The 19,738-nt window shown below is 40.0% G+C and overlaps 1 protein-coding gene across 4 annotated transcripts in view; it reads left to right on the top strand.

Moving 5' to 3' along the window:
* Positions 1–19,738, top strand: part of COL19A1 (collagen type XIX alpha 1 chain) — a 339,106-nt gene that overhangs the window by 116,790 nt on the left and 202,578 nt on the right. For all 4 annotated transcript variants that reach the window (XM_048846009.2, XM_075126514.1, XM_048846011.2 and 1 more), the window contains exon 13: positions 14,159–14,212. In XM_048846009.2, coding sequence (XP_048701966.2) covers positions 14,159–14,212 — 54 coding nt within the window. The remainder of the gene's footprint in view (positions 1–14,158; positions 14,213–19,738) is intronic.

Here is a 19,738-nt window from a genome sequence, read left to right on the forward strand (position 1 = left end):
CCCAAGGGTCGGTCCTGGGGCCGGTTTTGTTCAATATCTTCATAAATGATCTGGAGGATGGTGTGGATTGCACTCTCAGCAAATTTGCGGATGATACTAAACTGGGAGGAGTGGTAGATACGCTGGAGGGGAGGGATAGGATACAGAAAGACCTAGACAAATTGGAGGATTGGGCCAAAAGAAATCTGATGAGGTTCAATAAGGATAAGTGCAGGGTCCTGCACTTAGGACGGAAGAACCCAATGCACAGCTACAGACTAGGGACTGAATGGCTAGGCAGCAGTTCTGCGGAAAAGGACCTAGGGGTGACAGTGGACGAGAAGCTGGATATGAGTCAGCAGTGTGCCCTTGTTGCCAAGAAGGCCAATGGCATTTTGGGATGTATAAGTAGGGGCATAGCGAACAGATCGAGGGACGTGATCATTCCCCTCTATTCGACATTGGTGAGGCCTCATCTGGAGTACTGTGTCCAGTTTTGGGCCCCACACTTCAAGAAGGATGTGGATAAATTGGAGAGAGTCCAGCGAAGGGCAACAAAAATGATTAGGGGACTGGAACACATGAGTTATGAGGAGAGGCTGAGGGAGCTGGGATTGTTTAGCCTGCAGAAGAGAAGAATGAGGGGGGATTTGATAGCTGCTTTCAACTACCTGAAAGGGGGTTCCAAAGAGGATGGCTCTAGACTGTTCTCAATTGTAGCAGATGACAGAACGAGGAGCAATGGTCTCAAGTTGCACTGGGGGAGGTTTAGATTGGATATTAGGAAAAACTTTTTCACTAAGAGGGTGGTGAAACACTGGAATGCGTTACCTAGGGAGGTGGTAGAATCTCCTTCCTTAGAGGTTTTTAAGGTCAGGCTTGACAAAGCCCTGGCTGGGATGATTTAACTGGGAATTGGTCCTGCTTTGAGCAGGGCGTTGGACTAGATGACCTTCTGGGGTCCCTTCCAACCCTGATATTCTATGATTCTATAAGATTTGGCTTGGTCACTCTATTGCTATCCCCCACCCATGCTGTCTCAGAATGACTGAGTATACATGGGTATATTGTCCCTGAACTTTCAAATGTGGATGCCTAATATGGAAGACTGGTGCATGTACCTGATTTTTTTCCATTCTATATTTACAACAAAAGTAAGTATTCTTTTGCAATATATGCAAGTATTCAATGTAAAAGATGAGGAAAAAAATATAAGACAAGCAACAAATACATAAAAGTTGGCATCCTTCATCTATATCCCTACTAGTGCCTATGCACTCTTCTTTCTGAGTCCAAGACCAGTCAGTCTTTGCCTTTCCCAGATCTGCCCTGTAAAGGAATGCAGACTCACCCCTGCAGCACCTCCTGCTGGTCATTGGAAATTAGCTCTTTTCCAGCATGGAGGGCCCTCTGCAGGCCTTTGGCCCCAGTATCCCTCACAGACCCCAGTGCCCCTTTCTCTGGGGTTCTGCCCTCCTGGCAGTATCCCCACACTCTGCCTCTGGGTCTCCCCTTCCTGGGGAACCCCCAACCCACTATCCCCACCTTGCCTCAGTCTGGGCTACTGCTAGTCATCACCAAGCCCCCGCTCCCTGGGGCAGACTGCAGTGTAAAGGCCATTCATCATAGGCAAGGGGGTTCGGACCTGTTGCCTTCCTCTGCCTCCCAGTACCTCTATGGGCCTTGGACCTGGCCCTACAGCCTGCAGAGTTGCCAGCCTGGAGCACCCCCACTCAGCCTGCTCCTTCCCCAGCACTGCACCACCCTCAGTACCCAGGCAGGCCCTACTCTCTCCCAGCCTGGAGAGAGACTCCATGGGTTTTTGGCTCATGGCCTTTTTATACAGGCCAGCTGGGGCCTGATAGGGGCGTGGCCCAGCTGCGGCTGCTTCCCCAATCAGCCAGCCACAGCCCTCTCCAGGGCTGCTTTTAACCCTTTCTATTTTAGGAGCAGGGTAGCCACCCCGCTACATGCCCTCATAATTTTTACTTTCACATAGGGTGACCAGAAAGTAAGTGTAAAAAATCAGGACAGGGGGTGGGGGGTAATAAGTGCCTATATAAGAATACCCTCCAAAATCAGGACTGTCCCTATAAAATTGGGACATCTGGTCACCCTACTTTCACAGGTAACTAACTTGCTGAAACCGTTTCACTAACTTCATACTCTCAGCACAATGTTCAAAAGAAAAAAAAAGTGGGGGGGAGACCACATCTCACTCTAGAATGAACAAGTTAAATAAAATCAAAGAAATGCCTCTTTTCCAAACTGTTTTTGCTGCATATACATTTCTATGTCCTCATTCTTACCTCACTTTTTTCATTCTTGACTCTGACCTCCATGCACTCCTATTTCTTAAGGAGATAACATATCAAATAGAGCAATGTCTTACATTACTGTATAATGAATAACCAATTTATTTGAGCATGAGCTTTCGTGAGCTACAGCTCACTTCATCGGATGCATACCGTGGAAACTGCAGCAGACTTTATATATACACAGAGAATATGAAACAATACCTCCTCCCACCCCACTGTCCTGCTGGTAATAGCTTATCTAAAGTGATCATCAGGTGGGCCATTTCCAGCACAAATCCAGGTTTTCTCACCCTCCACCCCCCCACACAAATTCACTCTCCTGCTGGTGCTAGCCCATCCAGCAGGAGAGTGAATTTGTGTGGGGGGGTGGAGGGTGAGAAAACCTGGATTTGTGCTGGAAATGGCCTAACTTGATGATCACTTTAGATAAGCTATTACCAGCAGGACAGTGGGGTGGGAGGAGGTATTGTTTCATATTCTCTGTGTATATATAAAGTCTGCTGCAGTTTCCACGGTATGCATCCGATGAAGTGAGCTGTAGCTCACGAAAGCTCATGCTCAAATAAATTGGTTAGTCTCTAAGGTGCCACAAGTACTCCTTTTCTTTTTGCGAATACAGACTAACACGGCTGTTACTCTGAAACCTGTATAATGAATGTATAAAACTGTTACAACTATACACTTGCTTAATTTCTAAGGTTTGTAAAATGCTTGAACTGAAACTACTTTAAACATTTAGTGATGGGTTTTGTGACCAGGTTTAAACTCAGATCTGGTTCATTGAAAGATTTGTTATAGTTCATGAACGTTTCAAGTAAATTTGGACCAATTCATGGTTTTGCATTAAAAATTGGACAAAATTTGTGATTTCATGTGTGTTAAGCAGAAACCAGGTGAAGCCCAGTATTTTCACTGGTTTGCAATTAGGTTTCCAATTTAAAATGAAACTTGGAATACAGCCTTCATAGATTGAATCTTGGAAAAACATTCACATGAACTCCTGAAAAGCAAAACAACAGACTTTTGCGCAAATCTGCTCAATACAAAAATAAAAAGCACTCATACAATATACACTCATCACAAAGGACTAAACATCACACTCCAGGATATTTCAGAAATTTGGTGTAGCCAAAAACTGCCACTGAACTTGCACATATAGTTCTATAACATTGATAAAGTCATGTTTTTTTAGTCCAAAATCACAGAGGCAACAGATACCAACATAATCAAGGCCTGATAACCACATTACATAGTCACAAATATAGAATGTGACAGTGTTTCTGTAGAAGTACTATAGAACTATATCCAGCAAGTTTCAGCCTTTGCAGAAAAGGCACTGCAGTCCATTGAGTAGTGCAAATATTTGAGATTGCTTTAACCATCTGCAAAACATTTTTAGTGACTAAATAACAATAGCAATAGCCTGCCAAATCCATGGAAAGTATTGGTGCCTAAAAAAATACAGCCCAACACATTCTGTGAAACCAGTGCTCTTTGTCAACAGCTGACAGAAATAGATTGGTTTTTAGTTTTCCTTAGGAGATCAGCCTTGGGGGGGTAAGGTGGGGGGAACCAAGTCTCTTCCTTTTAAAGAAAAATCCTAACTCAACAATAACACAAAGGTGGTATAAACAGAAATCAAACTTCAAATTAAAAAATGTGTGCCACATCTTGACTCTGCTGTGTGGAAGTAAGGGGAATGTTAGCCCATTGCTTTCTTTGCTTTCTCCACCACTGTCACTCTGCCATCCCCCTGTGGAACATAAGGGGAAGCACTTTCTCTCCCAGTTACACTTCCCAGTAGTCCAATCACTATGTATGGCAGTACTGTAAGATGTCTTTGAGATCACCATAGAGTCGGGCTCAGCAGTTGTATATAGCTGTTTCTGAGTGGGTGTTTCCTTGTCATAGGATTTCATTTTTCCTCTGGAGTTTCAGCGCTTGACTAGATTGTGAACCTATATAGGGCTCTGAGAAGAAACCTAAATCAGGATCTGGCCCTGTATATTAATGTAAATATGAGGCACCTCACCACCTTTTGCATATAGTACATAGTCTAGAAAAGAGGAGACACCACAGTGATACCTTCTTTTTTCCCTGTTTACCTTAACTATAAATATGGTATTAATATTAATATCCAGACTGATCAGAGTGTATTGTACTTTTCATCCAGTCTCACTTCTGGTAACAAGAGACAAACAGCTATTTCTCCCTTTCTCATGGTCAGCAGAAATGGTGGAGTTCTATGTTCCTGGATCACTTTTATGGACCCACATCTTGTTACCATAAGTTATTAAATCACTATAATAGTGGCTTCCTTTTGATGGCTAATGATTTACTGGAAGTAGCTGTTATCTCAACTTCCGAAAATGCCCAAGAAAACCCAATGACTTGCATAATTGTATTTAGTTGTTTTTGTTTTTGAAATTCGTATTGTGCCTGTTAAAAGTGTTGATTGACAACCCAGGAAACTAACATCCTTCCTTTGTCAATGAACAGATGTGTATGTTATGGGGTATTTGTCCAATAGGACCTAGACTGAGATCACCTGACAGTTCATTTAATAGATGGTAACAAGTTTTGGTTACTACCAACTAGGGCTGAATTTGGTAGAGGTAAAAGATTCTATATTCCGTTACCTTTTTCAGAACTAACAATTTCTTCTTAAGAAGAAGTAAATTTCGAGCAAGAGTGCACAACTTCTATTTACAGTAACTCCAGCACACAATTCTGAAAAGTTCCTTTTATGTCATCAGCTGATGTTGTAGTAATTTAGCTGGAAGGAAATGACTCTTGGTTGCCTTGAAAAATATCTAGCCCCATTAAAGAGTAGATTTATTTGTTGGTTTCTTCAAACACATTCTCTTAGAATGAGGCATGCCAAATATAAAATTTGAAACAAGTGCAATTGAACATGAAATGCATTTATTTATAATATTTATTTGAAGTACAATTAATGCACATCAGCACAGGCATTTGCTATTTAACATGTGATTTATTCACATACACAAAAGAAAGTTAGGTTTCAGAGTAACAGCCGTGTTAGTCTGTATTCGCAAAAAGAAAAGGAGTACTTGTGGCACCTTAGAGACTAACCAATTTATTTGAGCATGAGCTTTCGTGAGCTACAGCTCACTTCATCGGATGCATACCATGGAAACTGCAGCAGACTTTATATACACAGAGAATATGAAACAATACCTCCTCCCACCCCACTGTCCTGCTGGTAATAGCTTATCTAAAGTGATCATCAAGTTGGGCCATTTCCAGCACAAATCCAGGTTTTCTCACCCTCCACCCCCCCACACAAATTCACTCTCCTGCTGGTGATAGCCCATCCAAAGTGACAACTCTCTACACAATGTGCATGATAATCAAGTTGGGCCATTTCCTGCACAAATCCAGGTTCTCTCACACCCTCACCCCCCTCCCAAAAACCACATGCTAACCAATTGGTTAGTCTCTAAGGTGCCAAAAGAAAGTTAAAATACTATTACAAATTTTGGTACCATAGCCTTGGGGCCAACTTCAACCATCAGGTAAACATATGCAATTTCCTTTGAAACCTCTTATCTGAGGGCAGAATTTGCATCAGTGATAACATAATTAAGGCTTCAGAGGAACAGTCGTGTTAGTCTGTATTCGCAAAAAGAAAAGGAGTACTTGTGGCACCTTAGAGACTAACCAAAGGCTGAAGCTCAGAAGTTTGTATCTTTAACTCATCCCTTTGTGTTTGAGTATTGCAATTCTTATGATATAGGAATTCACATGAGTTGGAGCTAAAATGCTTTTTCGTACATCAGATGGTGTACACTATAATTGCACACTAGGCCAAATTTTTCAACAACAGTGGTGTTCCATGGGATTTAAGGCAGTGCAGAATTTGCCCTAATGGGGAGAGCTAAGAACAGCGTTTCAGCCACTATTCCTACTTCATTTTCTGTTCTGGGCTATATTTTTGTGTGAATTTCCTTTTGTATTTACATGTAGTTAAAATAAATACCACATTAAAGTTTTTAAAAGTTCAGAGTATTTTAGAATGCATACCACTAACTCAATAGAGTTCAAGCTGTTATAGTCTGTGTAAATATGTATCAAGGGACATTTTTTTTTTTTGAAACGGATATCACCATGAAAAACATTTAGAGGCTTCAGGACTAGGGCTGTCAAGTGATTAACAAAATTAATCATGATTAATTGCATGATTAATCACGCTATTAAAGAATAATAGTATACCATTTCATTTAAATATTTTTGGATGTTTTCTACATTTTTAAATATATTGATTTCAATTGCAACACAATACAAAGTATACAGTGCTCACTTTATATATATTTTTATTACAAATATTTGCACTGTAAAAAAAGAAATTATTTTTCAATTCACCTAATACACATACTGTAGTATCTCTTTATCATGAAAGTTGAACTTAAATATGTAGAAATGTAAAAAAAAACATTCAAAAATAAAACAGTGTAAAACTTTAGAGCCTACAAGTCCACTTAGTCCTACTTTTTGTTCAGCCAATTGCTCAGACAGACAAATTTGTTTAAATTTGCAGGAGATAGTTCTGCCCGCTTCTTGTTTACAATGTCACCTGAAAGTGGGAACAGGCGTTCAGATGGCACTGTTGTAGCTGGCATAGCTACATATTCATGTGCCAGATGCACTAAAGATTCATATATCCCTTCATGCTTCAACCACTATTCCAGAGGACATGCGTCCATGCTGATGAGGGGTTCTGCTCAATAACAATCCAAAGCAGTGCGGACCAATGCATGTTCATCTTTATTATCTGAGTCACATGCCACCAGAAGAAAGGTTGATTTTCTTGTTTGGTGGTTCGGGTTCTATAATTTCCACATCAAAGTGTTGCTCTTTTAAAACATTTGAAAGCATACTCCACACTTTGTCCCTCTCAGATTTTGGAAGGCACTTCAGATTCTTAAATGTTGGGTCAAGCGCAATAGCTATCTTTAGAAATCTCACATTGGTACCTTCTTTGTGTTTTGTCAAATCTGTAGTGAAAATGTTCTTAAAATGAACAACATGTGCTTGGTCATCATCTGAGACTGCTATAACATGAGATATATGGCAGAATGCTTGTAAAACCATGCAGTAGGAGACATACAATTTTCCCCCAAGGAGTTCACAAATTTAATTAATGCATTTTTTTTTAATGTGCGTCATCCACATGGAAGCATGTCCTCTGGAAAGCTGGCCAGAGCATGAAGGGACATAAACATGTTTAGTATATTTGGCACGTAAATACCTTGCAGTGCCATGCGAACGCCTGTTCTCACTTTCAGGTGACATTGTAAATAAGAAGCAGGCAGCATTACTTCCCATAAATGTAAACAAACTTGTTTGTCTTAGCAGTTGACTGAACAAGAGGTAGGACTGAGTGGACTTGTAGGCTCTAAAATTTTACATCATTTTATTTTTGAGTGCAGTTATGTAACAAAAAAAATCTACATTTGTAAGTTGCACTTTCATGATAAACAGATTGCACTACGTGTATGAGATTAATTGAAAAATACAATATATTTTGTTTTTAATTTTTACACTGCAAATATTTGTAATAAAATAATAATATAAAGTGAGCACTGTACATGTTGTATTCTGTTGTAATTAGGGTGACCAGACAGCAAATGTGAAAAATCGGGACGGGGGTGGGGAGTAATAGGAGCCTATATAAGAAAAAGACCCAAAAATCGGGACTGTCCCTATAAAATAGGGACATCTGGTCACCCTAGTTGTAATTGAAACCAGTATATTTGAAAATGTAGAGAAAGTCTTAAAAATATTAAATAAATTTCAGTTGTTTAACAGTGTGATTAAAACTGCAATTAATCACGATTATTTATTTTTTTAGTTAATCGGATGAGTTAACTGCTATTAATTGACAGCCCTATTTGTGACATACATACATTTTACCCCCACAGACTGTACTAGCTCTTAGATGGCATTTAGGTCTCTTGTGTAAAGACATTTCAAGGCAGTTTTAAGAATGTTCATTTTTTTCACATTACTGAAACTACTTTTGGTTTTGCATACTTCACTCTTAAATTAGGCTGAATGGATTTTTCTTTTTACAAATGAAAGTTTTACTCTCATTGTCAATTCAATTGTCAAATTTTAACCTTGGAATTGTTATGGCTTAGTAATAAACCCATATGAATCTTTTTCTTATGGAAAAGTAAAAAAAAAAAAGTGAGTGACTTATCTGTGTCAGCATAAATAGAAGTATTGTTTAGAAAAGTGAATGCAACAAAAAATTACTATAGAGGTTTGCAAAGAAAAAGTTGAAATGGAGCCATTTAAAATATATGTTTTACTGAGAAGAAAGTAAACTGTTAGGCTATGGCTAACCCAATGTAGGCTGTCAGGGAGCAGAGGGTATTCTTAATCTTCGTAATTGTTTCCTTGTACTCAAGTATGGAGAGCATCTATAGTCAACGGCAATGTTAAACAGCTCCAAGGGATGAGGTTGTGTCACCACTCTCCTTTCATCCTGGCCAGTGGCATAGGGGGAAGCATATCTTGCAGCCTTTAAAAGGTGTTTCAGCTTCTTCTTTTCTGGGATACCACTGTCCCAGCAATGCCAGAGGCATTCTGGCTCAGTCAGTGAGAATGTCATTGGGATGGAGGGCCTTCACAACCCCACCCTTGCATGATTCTGACTGTAAAAGCCAGAATAGAGCCCTAAGGGCTGTCTTCAGCCCAATGTTACAATTTGCTAAATTCATACCATCTGCAGGGAAAATTAGTGAATGTTTGTTATAGCTGGATTCAATTTATAATGAGTTATGAAGAAAGAGTCATGAGGAAAAGAAATTAATCTTCAGATACAGCACACCGCCACAAATACACGTGTAACAAAGCATATAAGATTATTATATGTAAAACTAGCTTTAATTAGCTTTTAAAGATGTAAAATAATGCACTCTAAAATCAGGAATTTCCAAAAGTCAATGTTTCTGCCTCAGTACAAAGTAATGTTGCATAGCCTGCATATTTTAAAGAATAGGTGGGATAATATAAAGAGAAATATGTTAAGATTATTATTTAACAAGTAAATAAGTAATGCTGACAAGGTAACGCTGCAGAAGAAACCTTAATTTTTGGAGTTTCCTGACATGTTTTTTGATTTCTTAATTTTGTATTAATTATATATTTTGTATATAATTTAAAGGGGGGAAAAAAAGAAAAATTGGAGGGAGGAGGGAAAGACAGGAAAACATGCTTCTAAATTGCAACATCACCATAACTGGTTCATCTTAAAGTCAGGCAGCCTTACCTGAGGCATCCATAACAAACACCTTCTTAACTGAAGGAGTCTTTGGTGAACGCATTGTTGATATAAATTTCTTTTAACTGAATCATCCTTAACAAATACATCTTTACGTTAATCCTTATCGCTGTCCTTAACTAAACCGTCCTTAACAAACAATCCCTAAAATGTATCCGAAAAATGAGAGATTTTTTTAACAAGCTTACATGAAAATATCAACTTTAAATGCTTAAATTATAAAAAATACTCTAAAAAATTTGTTTCGTTTTGGGTTATTTTCCCTTCCTCAATACAGACTGTAAAAACAAGCCAAGGTTGATGTTTCCAGCTTCAGTTGCTTTATGTAAGCAGAAAATGCTCACTTGGAACATATGAGGAAATGTGGATCTCTTCATGCTAACATACCCAAAAACCAGCTAAGCTCAATTTTGCTCAAACTTTCTCTCTCTTTTTTTAAAACATCTATTTGGGTTGGGACCAAGGCTGGAAAAGACCATAAAAGAGATCTGAGAGAGTAATGGCTAATTGATTAAGTGGAGATTAGAATAAAAGTTAGAACTGAGCCTTAACTATAGCAGTTGGTGTTGGAGACTTCAATAATATTTTAAATGCAAATGGAAAATTGGAGTTGGTATTTTGATACTCTCTTTTTGACAACTTCTTGTGGAGGCAGAGAGCAAACTCCTGATCCTATGGGAGTTTTCCCACTGACTTCAGGAGGGCCAGGATTTCACACACGTATCTTCAGCTATACTGAAGCAACCCCCCTGACTCATTGTGTGAGTGTAATTGAAAGCAGAATTCAATCCAGGAAATACAATCTCTGCACATAATTCAATATTGTAATGTTGGATTAGTTTTAATTAACAAATAAGGCACACAATACTTCCAGCATTGAAATGCTATTTTGCAAGTATTCACAAATTCATTGTCCCATCTGAAGATGTTTTGAACAGGCAGGAACATTGGACTTAAAATAGCTTTTACCACTTTTTTGTGTGCAAACCTAAGATGTATCCCGCAGTGTGGACTGTTTAAAACTCATGTCACACTTTACTGAATGTTATATTCTGCAGATTGGCTACATTTCAAGATAAGTCATGAAGTATATAATGTATATAGTAAAGACGGGAATGAGCAAGATAACTTAATTTACATAGGAGTATGTGATGAGAATCAGAACTCTGTTTTATAGGAATTCTTGCTTTGCAGAAGGAAGAGATAAATAATGCATAGAATAATGTTTGTCATATGTTTGTGAATGAAAGTAATTTAATCTACTGAAAATTCAATGTAAATGCACATGAAAATCATACAGTGCGGCAGACTGACGTAGGTTCTTTGGATGATGAAGGGATCCTGGCCTGAATGATCTTTGCTTTTGTCTTGTCTAAACAACCAATGAGCATTTTGAAGTCTGACATCTTTTGAATCATGGAAACTGGAATCTTTGTATCTCTCACCTGCACCCAGCAGCCACAATCACCACACCACCATCCCCTTGCAGCCTGCACCACTCATCAGCATTTTTAAAGTGATTGCCTGCCTGCAGTAGGGCAGAGGGGTGTTTTTTAAGGCCTGCACTCATCACAGATCATCTTGGCTTTTGACCCAGCATTGTCATCCAGGTGATATGGGTGGTCTTAATTTGGATTAGAGAATCTGAGAATGTATGTTATTTCTGCCAATGCAGAATGAAATATGGAAAGTTATACTGTACTCAGGCTTGTATAGACTTCATTGGGCTCACAGATTAATGTCACTGTTGAATCAGCACTGCACATGTTCATCCCATTTTCCATGTATATAAAATATGTAAACAAATAAAGATACACCATGAAAGGAAAAATATTTCCTGATATTCAAGTGATATTTTTAAATCTCCTAGAAATATATTAGAAAATGAAATCTTAAAATAATTCATCTAGAATAATGAGATGTTATTGTAAATATATTATTGTACTTTTGGAAATTCTGGCAAACTGTAACAATAATTGGACTATTGTGAGTTGAAAGAAGGGGAAACCAGCATTAAATTTCCAAACAGTCAGAATGATACAGACAAACTGAAATCTAAAAGATTTGTTCTTATTTAATTCAGTTTCTTCTGAAGTCTTACTTTGAATATTGTTTTTAAATATCTCTTTGGGGGCTTTGCTTACATTTTAAGCTGTCTGATTATGCCCTTGATCATAAGTCCAGAGACAAAACAGAGCTTAGCTGATAGCTAAAATGTACTACCAACATTTTAAACAAGGATTTTTTAAAATTTCTAGACAAGCCTGCTGGCATTAGTTTCCCTCCCTTTCTCCATTCTCCCCCAAATAAATAAACAAACATGAATCCATGAAAGTCTGGTTTGAACTGCGGCTTTGACCAAATATACAAAGTATAGGGGGATGATTAAGTAAAAGCCTTCAATGGATATTTTAGGCTAATGTATAATATTGTTTGTTGTGAAGTAGATGGACAAGAGTTAAAACATAAAACTGCCTAGCGGCTTCTAGCATGGGGGTCCATTAAAGGTACAGTCCTGTTGATGCTAATATATTGGTAGGCTTCAGTTGTTTAAGAAAGCTCATATAAACTCATTTTGCAAAAAATGATCTATTATTAGATGAAATGCCTTCTGTTACTTCTGTTACTGCCACTGGAGGAATAGCTTTGAATCAGGGTCCTGTCACAAATGGAATTATTTGATCTCAGTTCTATAGCATTTAGGTAACAGAATTATGAAGATTATACTGACATAATGAATAGGCTTTGCTCAGACCGGTGTAGTCCCCTTGAGACGACACAGATTCAGTGCACTGCTGTTCTCTTTCTTTGGTTGACATGAAGGATTTGATCTTCAGTACAGCCTGTCCCCGTGATTTTGTGTGAATTATTCTTATTACTTGCAAAGCTCAGTGTAGCTGCATTTACAGAGCAGTTTAGCTTTGTTGGTTCTGGAAACGGATCTCTCATTAATTAGGCTGCTTAAACAGAAATCTCTGTCACTTCTGGTGGAACCTGTATTAAGGGGAATGGAATGGTAGACAAGAGTTTGTAAAGAACTGAATCTCTTTCTTCTAACTTTAAAATAATATTGCATTGTGTAATTAAGAGTTCATATGGGAATATGTGAACTAGCCTAGATCCTTCTAGTCTACAGAATCCTTCATGCTGCATTTTCCTTTCTAGTCTCAAAATAAAGGTATATCTGTAAGCGTTGTACTTAAAATAGATATTTTAAAAATGTGAACTGTTTTTTTAGGTGACATCGAAGAGCCATACAGCATTACAGATTAAAGGCAAAGAAACCCTAAAAGCATCTAGTAATTTGTAGGACATTTCTCTCATACAGTGATGTAAAACATGAACTCAGAATAGTCATTCCTAAGACCATTTCCTTTTCCAATATGTTAAATTATAGGAAAACTTTATGTTACATGCCGGTTAATTGTGTTACTGCAAAGAGTTATATTAACAACATTATGGACATTACTCTCAATGGGAAGTATTATAGGGAAAGTGGGAGCATTCCTGTTATTATTCCTGTTTAATATCTATATTATGGTAACATCCAGATGCCTCTATCAGGATAGTGCCCCTATTGTGCCAAGCGCTGTACAACTATGTGTGAAAACACTACCCGTGTCCTGAAGAACATGTACTCTGAGAGAGTAAAACATGCCTTTTTATATCACCAGTATTTGTTATACTTATAGAAATAAGTGGAAGTCTAATAAACTGTTCAAATTGATTTTAATTTGATTAGCTATCCTATGATTATCCATGGAAAATAAAATGTTATGCTAAAAAGAATATAATCCCAATCTTTGGTTTTAAGTTAAACTTCAGATCATATTCCAGTAACAGATTCAAATCAACATACGGAGTTCATTTCCTTTTGGAAATTACAGTATAAATATTTAAGACCATATGTGGTGCTAGTGATAATTGTCATGGCAGGCCATTCTGACAGGGATATGTGGAGTGATTGTAAATACTTATTCTCCATCTTAATGTAACTTTCTACTTTTTGAATTTTTTCTTGGCACACAGTTAACAAATATCAAATTGAAATAATAAACTAGAGTTTTCACATGGGGTGGAGGGGAAGTAAATTATTTCAGTCATATAGGAACTTTCTTATACATTTCTTTGTCAAACTCAGTATCAGAATACACTATTTCAGCTGGCAGAGAGAGAGAGTGTCAGTCCCCAGACCTCTAACAGATGACTGTCTCGTGGAGTAATTTTGTCTGTTTCTATTAAACATCCATCCATCTGCATTTTTGTAAGTGCAACATTGCAAACATGAATACTTAGATGGTGTTCAATGCCTCTTGTGAAGTACTGAGCATTAGCTCCCCAGTTACTTGGCACCTTGCGGGGTCAGGTTCTTAATTTGGATGAAACACCTCTTGAAGTGTCAGGAATAGTTTTCCTATGCTGTCAGCAATAGATATATTGTACTGTATGTAGAGCATAGTAATGAATGATGATGTTTTTCCCATAATGCAGTTTTCCAACTGAAAATGATATTTGTTCATAAAACTAAAATATATACTCCTCCTCCTAGGGTGAGAAGGGAGATAAAGGAGAACCAGGACCTGAAGGCATTCATGGAAAAGATGTAAGTTGATTGATAACAACAGTCTATAATTTATAACTTTTTTTATTCTTACATATAAATAGCTTACATTATAAATTACATCCTCCAATAGAAAGCAGAAGACAAAATTGCTAGTTTAGGGAATACACATGCTGCGTTGAAAAGTAACAGTGGATTTCCTCTATAATTCTTTGACTGTCTTCCATTCTAAAACTTTCTTGATTAACTGTTAAAAAAGGAGAGAGAGAGAGATTAGTGTCTAGGATGTCCAAAAGAGTCGTCATTTCCGTTAGGTTTTAATCAGACTGATTTGCGTGAGGTTAAACATAAAATGAAACAGTAGAATGTAATGTAACAGTAGAAAATGTTACTTACACAGAAACAATGAGTGTATGGTAAAGCAGTAAAAATAAGTACTATACCTTAGGAAAAGAGAGAGAAGGGGTTGTGAAAGCTGGTAGAGCTTGGAAGCTAAACTGGGGAAGAAAATTTCAGGAGCAGAACTAGGAAACATTTGTGTGAGGTTTGAGATAATTTAATGGGGGAGTCAGAGGTCAAGGAGCACCTAGGAATTACTGGTCGGGTGCCATGAAGGAAACTGAAACAAGTTATTTATTTGAGCATAAGCATCAGATGAAGTGAGCTGTAGCTCACGAAAGCTTATGCTCAAATAAATTGGTTAGTCTCTAAGGTGCAACAAGTACTCCTTTTCTTTTTGCGATATTTGAATAGATTGACAGATCGTAACCACACACTGTTGAGGTTACAGGGACAAACCATCCCGATGAGTCGAAAGAATAGTAAATATGGCAGGCGACCAGCTTGGCTTAATGGTGAAATCTTAGCGGATCTTAAACATAAAAAAGAAGCTTACAAGAAGTGGAAGGTTGGACATATGACCAGGGAAGAGTATAAAAATATTGCTAGGGCATGTAGGAATGTTATCAGGAGGGCCAAATCGCACCTGGAGCTGCAGCTAGCCAGAGATGTCAAGAGTAACAAGAAGGGTTTCTTCAGGTATGTTGGCAACAAGAAGAAAGCCAAGGAATGTGTGGGCCCCTTACTGAATGAGGGAGGCAAACTAGTGACAGAGGATGTGGAAAAAGCTAATGTACTCAATGCTTTTTTTGCCTCTGTTTTCACTAACAAGGTCAGCTCCCAGACTGCTACGCTGGGCATCACAAAATGGGGAAGAGATGGCCAGCCCTCTGTGGAGATAGAGGTGGTTAGGGACTTTTTAGAAAAGCTGGACGTGCACAAGTCCATGGGGCCGGACGAGTTGCATCCGAGAGTGCTGAAGGAACTGGCGGCTGTGATTGCAGAGCCATTGGCCATTATCTTTGAAAACTCGTGGCGAACCGGGGAAGTCCCGGATGACTGGAAAAAGGCTAATGTAGTGCCAATCTTTAAAAAAGGGAAGAAGGAGGATCCTGGGAACTACAGGCCAGTCAGCCTCACTTCAGTCCCTGGAAAAATCATGGAGCAGGTCCTCAAAGAATCAATCCTGAAGCACTTACATGAGAGGAAAGTGATCAGGAACAGCCAGCATGGATTCACCAAGGGAAGGTCATGCCTGACTAATCTAATCGCCTTCTATGATGAGATTACTGGTTCTGTGGATGAAGGGAAAGCAGTGGATGTATTGTTTCTTGACTTTAGCAAAGCTTTTGACACGGTCTCCCACAGTATTCTTGTCAGCAAGTTAAGGAAGTATGGGCTGGATGAATGCACTACAAGGTGGGTAGAAAGCTGGCTAGATTGTCGGGCTCAACGGGTAGTGATCAATGGCTCCATGTCTAGTTGGCAGCCGGTATCAAGTGGTGTGCCCCAAGGGTCGGTCCTGGGGCCGGTTTTGTTCAATATCTTCATAAATGATCTGGAGGATGGTGTGGATTGCACTCTCAGCAAATTTGCGGATGATACTAAACTGGGAGGAGTGGTAGATACGCTGGAGGGGAGGGATAGGATACAGAAGGACCTAGACAAATTGGAGGATTGGGCCAAAAGAAATCTGATGAGGTTCAATAAGGATAAGTGCAGGGTCCTGCACTTAGGACGGAAGAACCCAATGCACAGCTACAGACTAGGGACCGAATGTCTAGGCAGCAGTTCTGCGGAAAAGGACCTAGGGGTGACAGTGGACGAGAAGCTGGATATGAGTCAGCAGTGTGCCCTTGTTGCCAAGAAGGCCAATGGCATTTGGGGATGTATAAGTAGGGGCATAGCGAGCAGATCGAGGGACGTGATCGTTCCCCTCTATTCGACATTGGTGAGGCCTCATCTGGAGTACTGTGTCCAGTTTTGGGCCCCACACTTCAAGAAGGATGTGGATAAATTGGAGAGAGTCCAGCGAAGGGCAACAAAAATGATTAGGGGTCTGGAACATATGAGTTATGAGGAGAGGCTGAGGGAGCTGGGATTGTTTAGCCTGCAGAAGAGAAGAATGAGGGGGGATTTGATAGCTGTTTTCAACTACCTGAAAGGGGGTTCCAAAGAGGATGGCTCTAGACTGTTCTCAATGGTATCAGATGACAGAACGAGGAGTCTCAAGTTACAGTGGGGGAGGTTTAGATTGGATATTAGGAAAAACTTTTTCACTAAGAGGGTAGTGAAACACTGGAATGCGTTACCTAGGGAGGTGGTAGAATCTCCTTCCTTAGAGGTTTTTAAGGTCAGGCTTGACAAAGCCCTGGCTGGGATGATTTAACTGGGAATTGGTCCTGCTTTGAGCAGGGGGTTGGACTAGATGACCTTCTGGGGTCCCTTCCAACCCTTATATTCTATGATTCTATGATTCTATGATTCTAAGTTTGGAGGTTGGAAATGAGTCCTGGGGATATGTGTGTTTACTGTTTGTTTGTTTTGGATTTTTTGTGAGGGAGAGGGATTTTTTGGAGTCAGGGGGAAGCTGATGCTGGATCCTTGATGCGTGAGAAGGAAAAAGGGTTTGCTGGCTAGGGTGAAAGGTGACTATAGGGCAGAGGAGTTTTGTATTTGGAATAGTGTGCAGCAGTTAATCCAGATTTCAGTTGCACCAGAGGCTTCCACCAACACTTAAAGCTTCATAGGGACATGCCAAGGCACCTGATTATGTGGGCAGCCTCTTAGCTATCTCCCACATTGCTGCACAAAGTATTGTGCATATGCTGGAGAATTCAGCAAGATGGTTTTAGCACCTACCCTAGTGCATCCCCTTCAGGAGTATCATCATGTCTCTTTTACAAGCCAGGTCTCTGTTTTGCTAGAAGTCTGGGATCTCCATGGGGAAAGCAGCAGGGCTGCTTTAAACCATCATTGCCAGTCTGCATCAAACCACAAAGCCTTCAAGCATGTTCAGGTAAAGGGAAGAAAATTCTTTCAGCATGGGATCTCTTGCAGAAAACCAGTATCTGTCATTTGAATCTTCCTCACTTCCTCCCTGCGCCCCCTTCTCTCTTGGACTGTGATACCCCTTGAGAAGCTGCTTAGGTGAGGGGCATAATACTGGCACCTTTTCCCCTTAGTGAGTCCTACTTCTGCCTGAAAAGAAAGGAAAAGGGGAGCAGGCAGAAAATTTTGATTGCTTTTTTCCTCCCCAGCTCAGTCCCAAAATGATGACTCAGAAGGTTTTAACAGCAAGACTACAACAAATTATTATTTATTTTGCCCTCCTAGGTCCTGTCTGTGACCTCCTAGGCTAGGGTCAACCTAGGTTAGGTCCTGATTCTGCCAGGTATCAATTCTGCAAATGTAGAGAGCCTGAAATGGGTGTTGATGGCACTCAGCATGTCACAGAAAGCTGTTCAGCTGGAGGAGCTGAACCTGGTTGTATAGATTCTGTTGAATCATGATCAGATCTGGAAGTCAGGAGAATTAGTTAGCGAAACATCTTTAGCCACTTTGCCAGTGGGAGATTCAGCTCCTGATGCTAAAGTACTTTGATAGTGTATGTCGTGTTTGCTAATAGCTGTGAACAATGAGTATCATTAATTGCATTGAAGCCTGCCATGCAGTTTTTAGCTTTTTTTAAAACATGCTTCCCATTTATGGCACTCTTTGTTTCAGTTGACTTTTTTATATGGTGTATATTCTTTGCAGAAAAGGTTTGGGGTTTTTTCCTTATGTTAGGGAGCTATATTTTTCCACCACATATCCAGTTTTTCTGAAGCCCAGCATCTCCCACAATTCTTGATATCTGGGCTGCTCTTTTCTCTCTTGCATAATGACAGGTTTCAGAGTAGCAGCCGTGTTAGTCTGTATCCGCAAAAAGAAAAGGAGGACTTGTGGCACCTTAGAGACTAACACATTTATTTGAGCATAAGCTTTCATGAGCTACAGCTCACTTCATTGGATGCATGCTCCCTCACCCCGCCTCTTCCAGCCCCTGCTCCGCCTGAGGCCCCACCCATATTGCAAAATCAGCTACTGCACAAAGTACTTGATTTTGTGTCATGGTGTGAACCCCAGGCATCATAGGTAATATCTTTTTCTTCTTCAAGTAGTGTCCTGGTGGGTGCTCCATGCTCAAGGTGCGCATGCGTCTCTTGAGCCCTTGACAGGAGATTTCTAATTAGCAGTGCCTGTTTGGCCCGTATAACGTGCCCTATGCCTTCTGGCGGCAGATACTGAGCCTACATAGGGGTGCATGGGCAAACCACCCCCAGTTGCTTCTGTACCACCTCTACCCAAGACAGAACATTAGCAGGTCTGCTTGGAGCGTACTCTGTTTTTCTCTTTACTTTTAGTAAAGTTAGTTCAGTTAGCATTGTTGTTAGCCTTCGTATAGTGAGTTTAGATGAGAGAGCTGTTTTCCCTCTCTTTTCCCTAAGGAGATCTGTTTTCACCTGGTGGGGTAGGCCTACTTTCCCAGGCTTCAAATGTTGCCTGTCTTGCCAAGAGGCCATATCAATGAGCAGTGGACACTCCAAGTGTGTCCACTGCCTGGGAGAGTCTCTTATCTTCCAAAAGTGCTCTTTTTGTGTAGCCCTTAAGGCTAGGACTAGAGAGAATAGGGAGATAAAGTTCAGACTGTTGATAATCGAACATTCCCTGAAACCATTTTCTGAGCCATATATCTGTCTCTGGACAGTCCCAGTAACCCGTTAGTGTTGGGACCTGCTTCCTCTAAGAAAGGGAAGACTTTGGAGCACTTTGGGAAGACTCTCAAAAAGAGGAACTTGGACTCTTTATCTAAGGAGCCAGCTCCAAAAAGACCAGGTCCTTGGAGCTCCAGGGAGAGGAAACACAACACCTCCATTAGTAAGGGGAGGCACAGATTACCATTGAGCTCAGCCCTGTTGTCAGCACCGAAGCATTCCACTCAGCCATTGGTGCAGTAACACACCTTAACCCAGCGACTGGTACTGATGCAAATAGCTCAGCCGGGGATGCCTGTACAAGCTGTACTCTCGGTAATGAGCAAACACGACAAAGCCTGCAGAACACTCAGCATTCCTGGTACTGTCATCTCCAGTCACGGCAACTTCGGCTATGGTGTCAGTCTGGGGCCCTTTCTGATCCATCAAGAGTTCTGGTATTCAAGGGATCTCTTGGTGTCGAATGAACAAG

This window comes from Caretta caretta, chromosome 3 (genome assembly GCF_965140235.1).
Source record: "Caretta caretta isolate rCarCar2 chromosome 3, rCarCar1.hap1, whole genome shotgun sequence".
In the NCBI taxonomy this organism is placed as follows: domain Eukaryota; kingdom Metazoa; phylum Chordata; order Testudines; family Cheloniidae; genus Caretta; species Caretta caretta.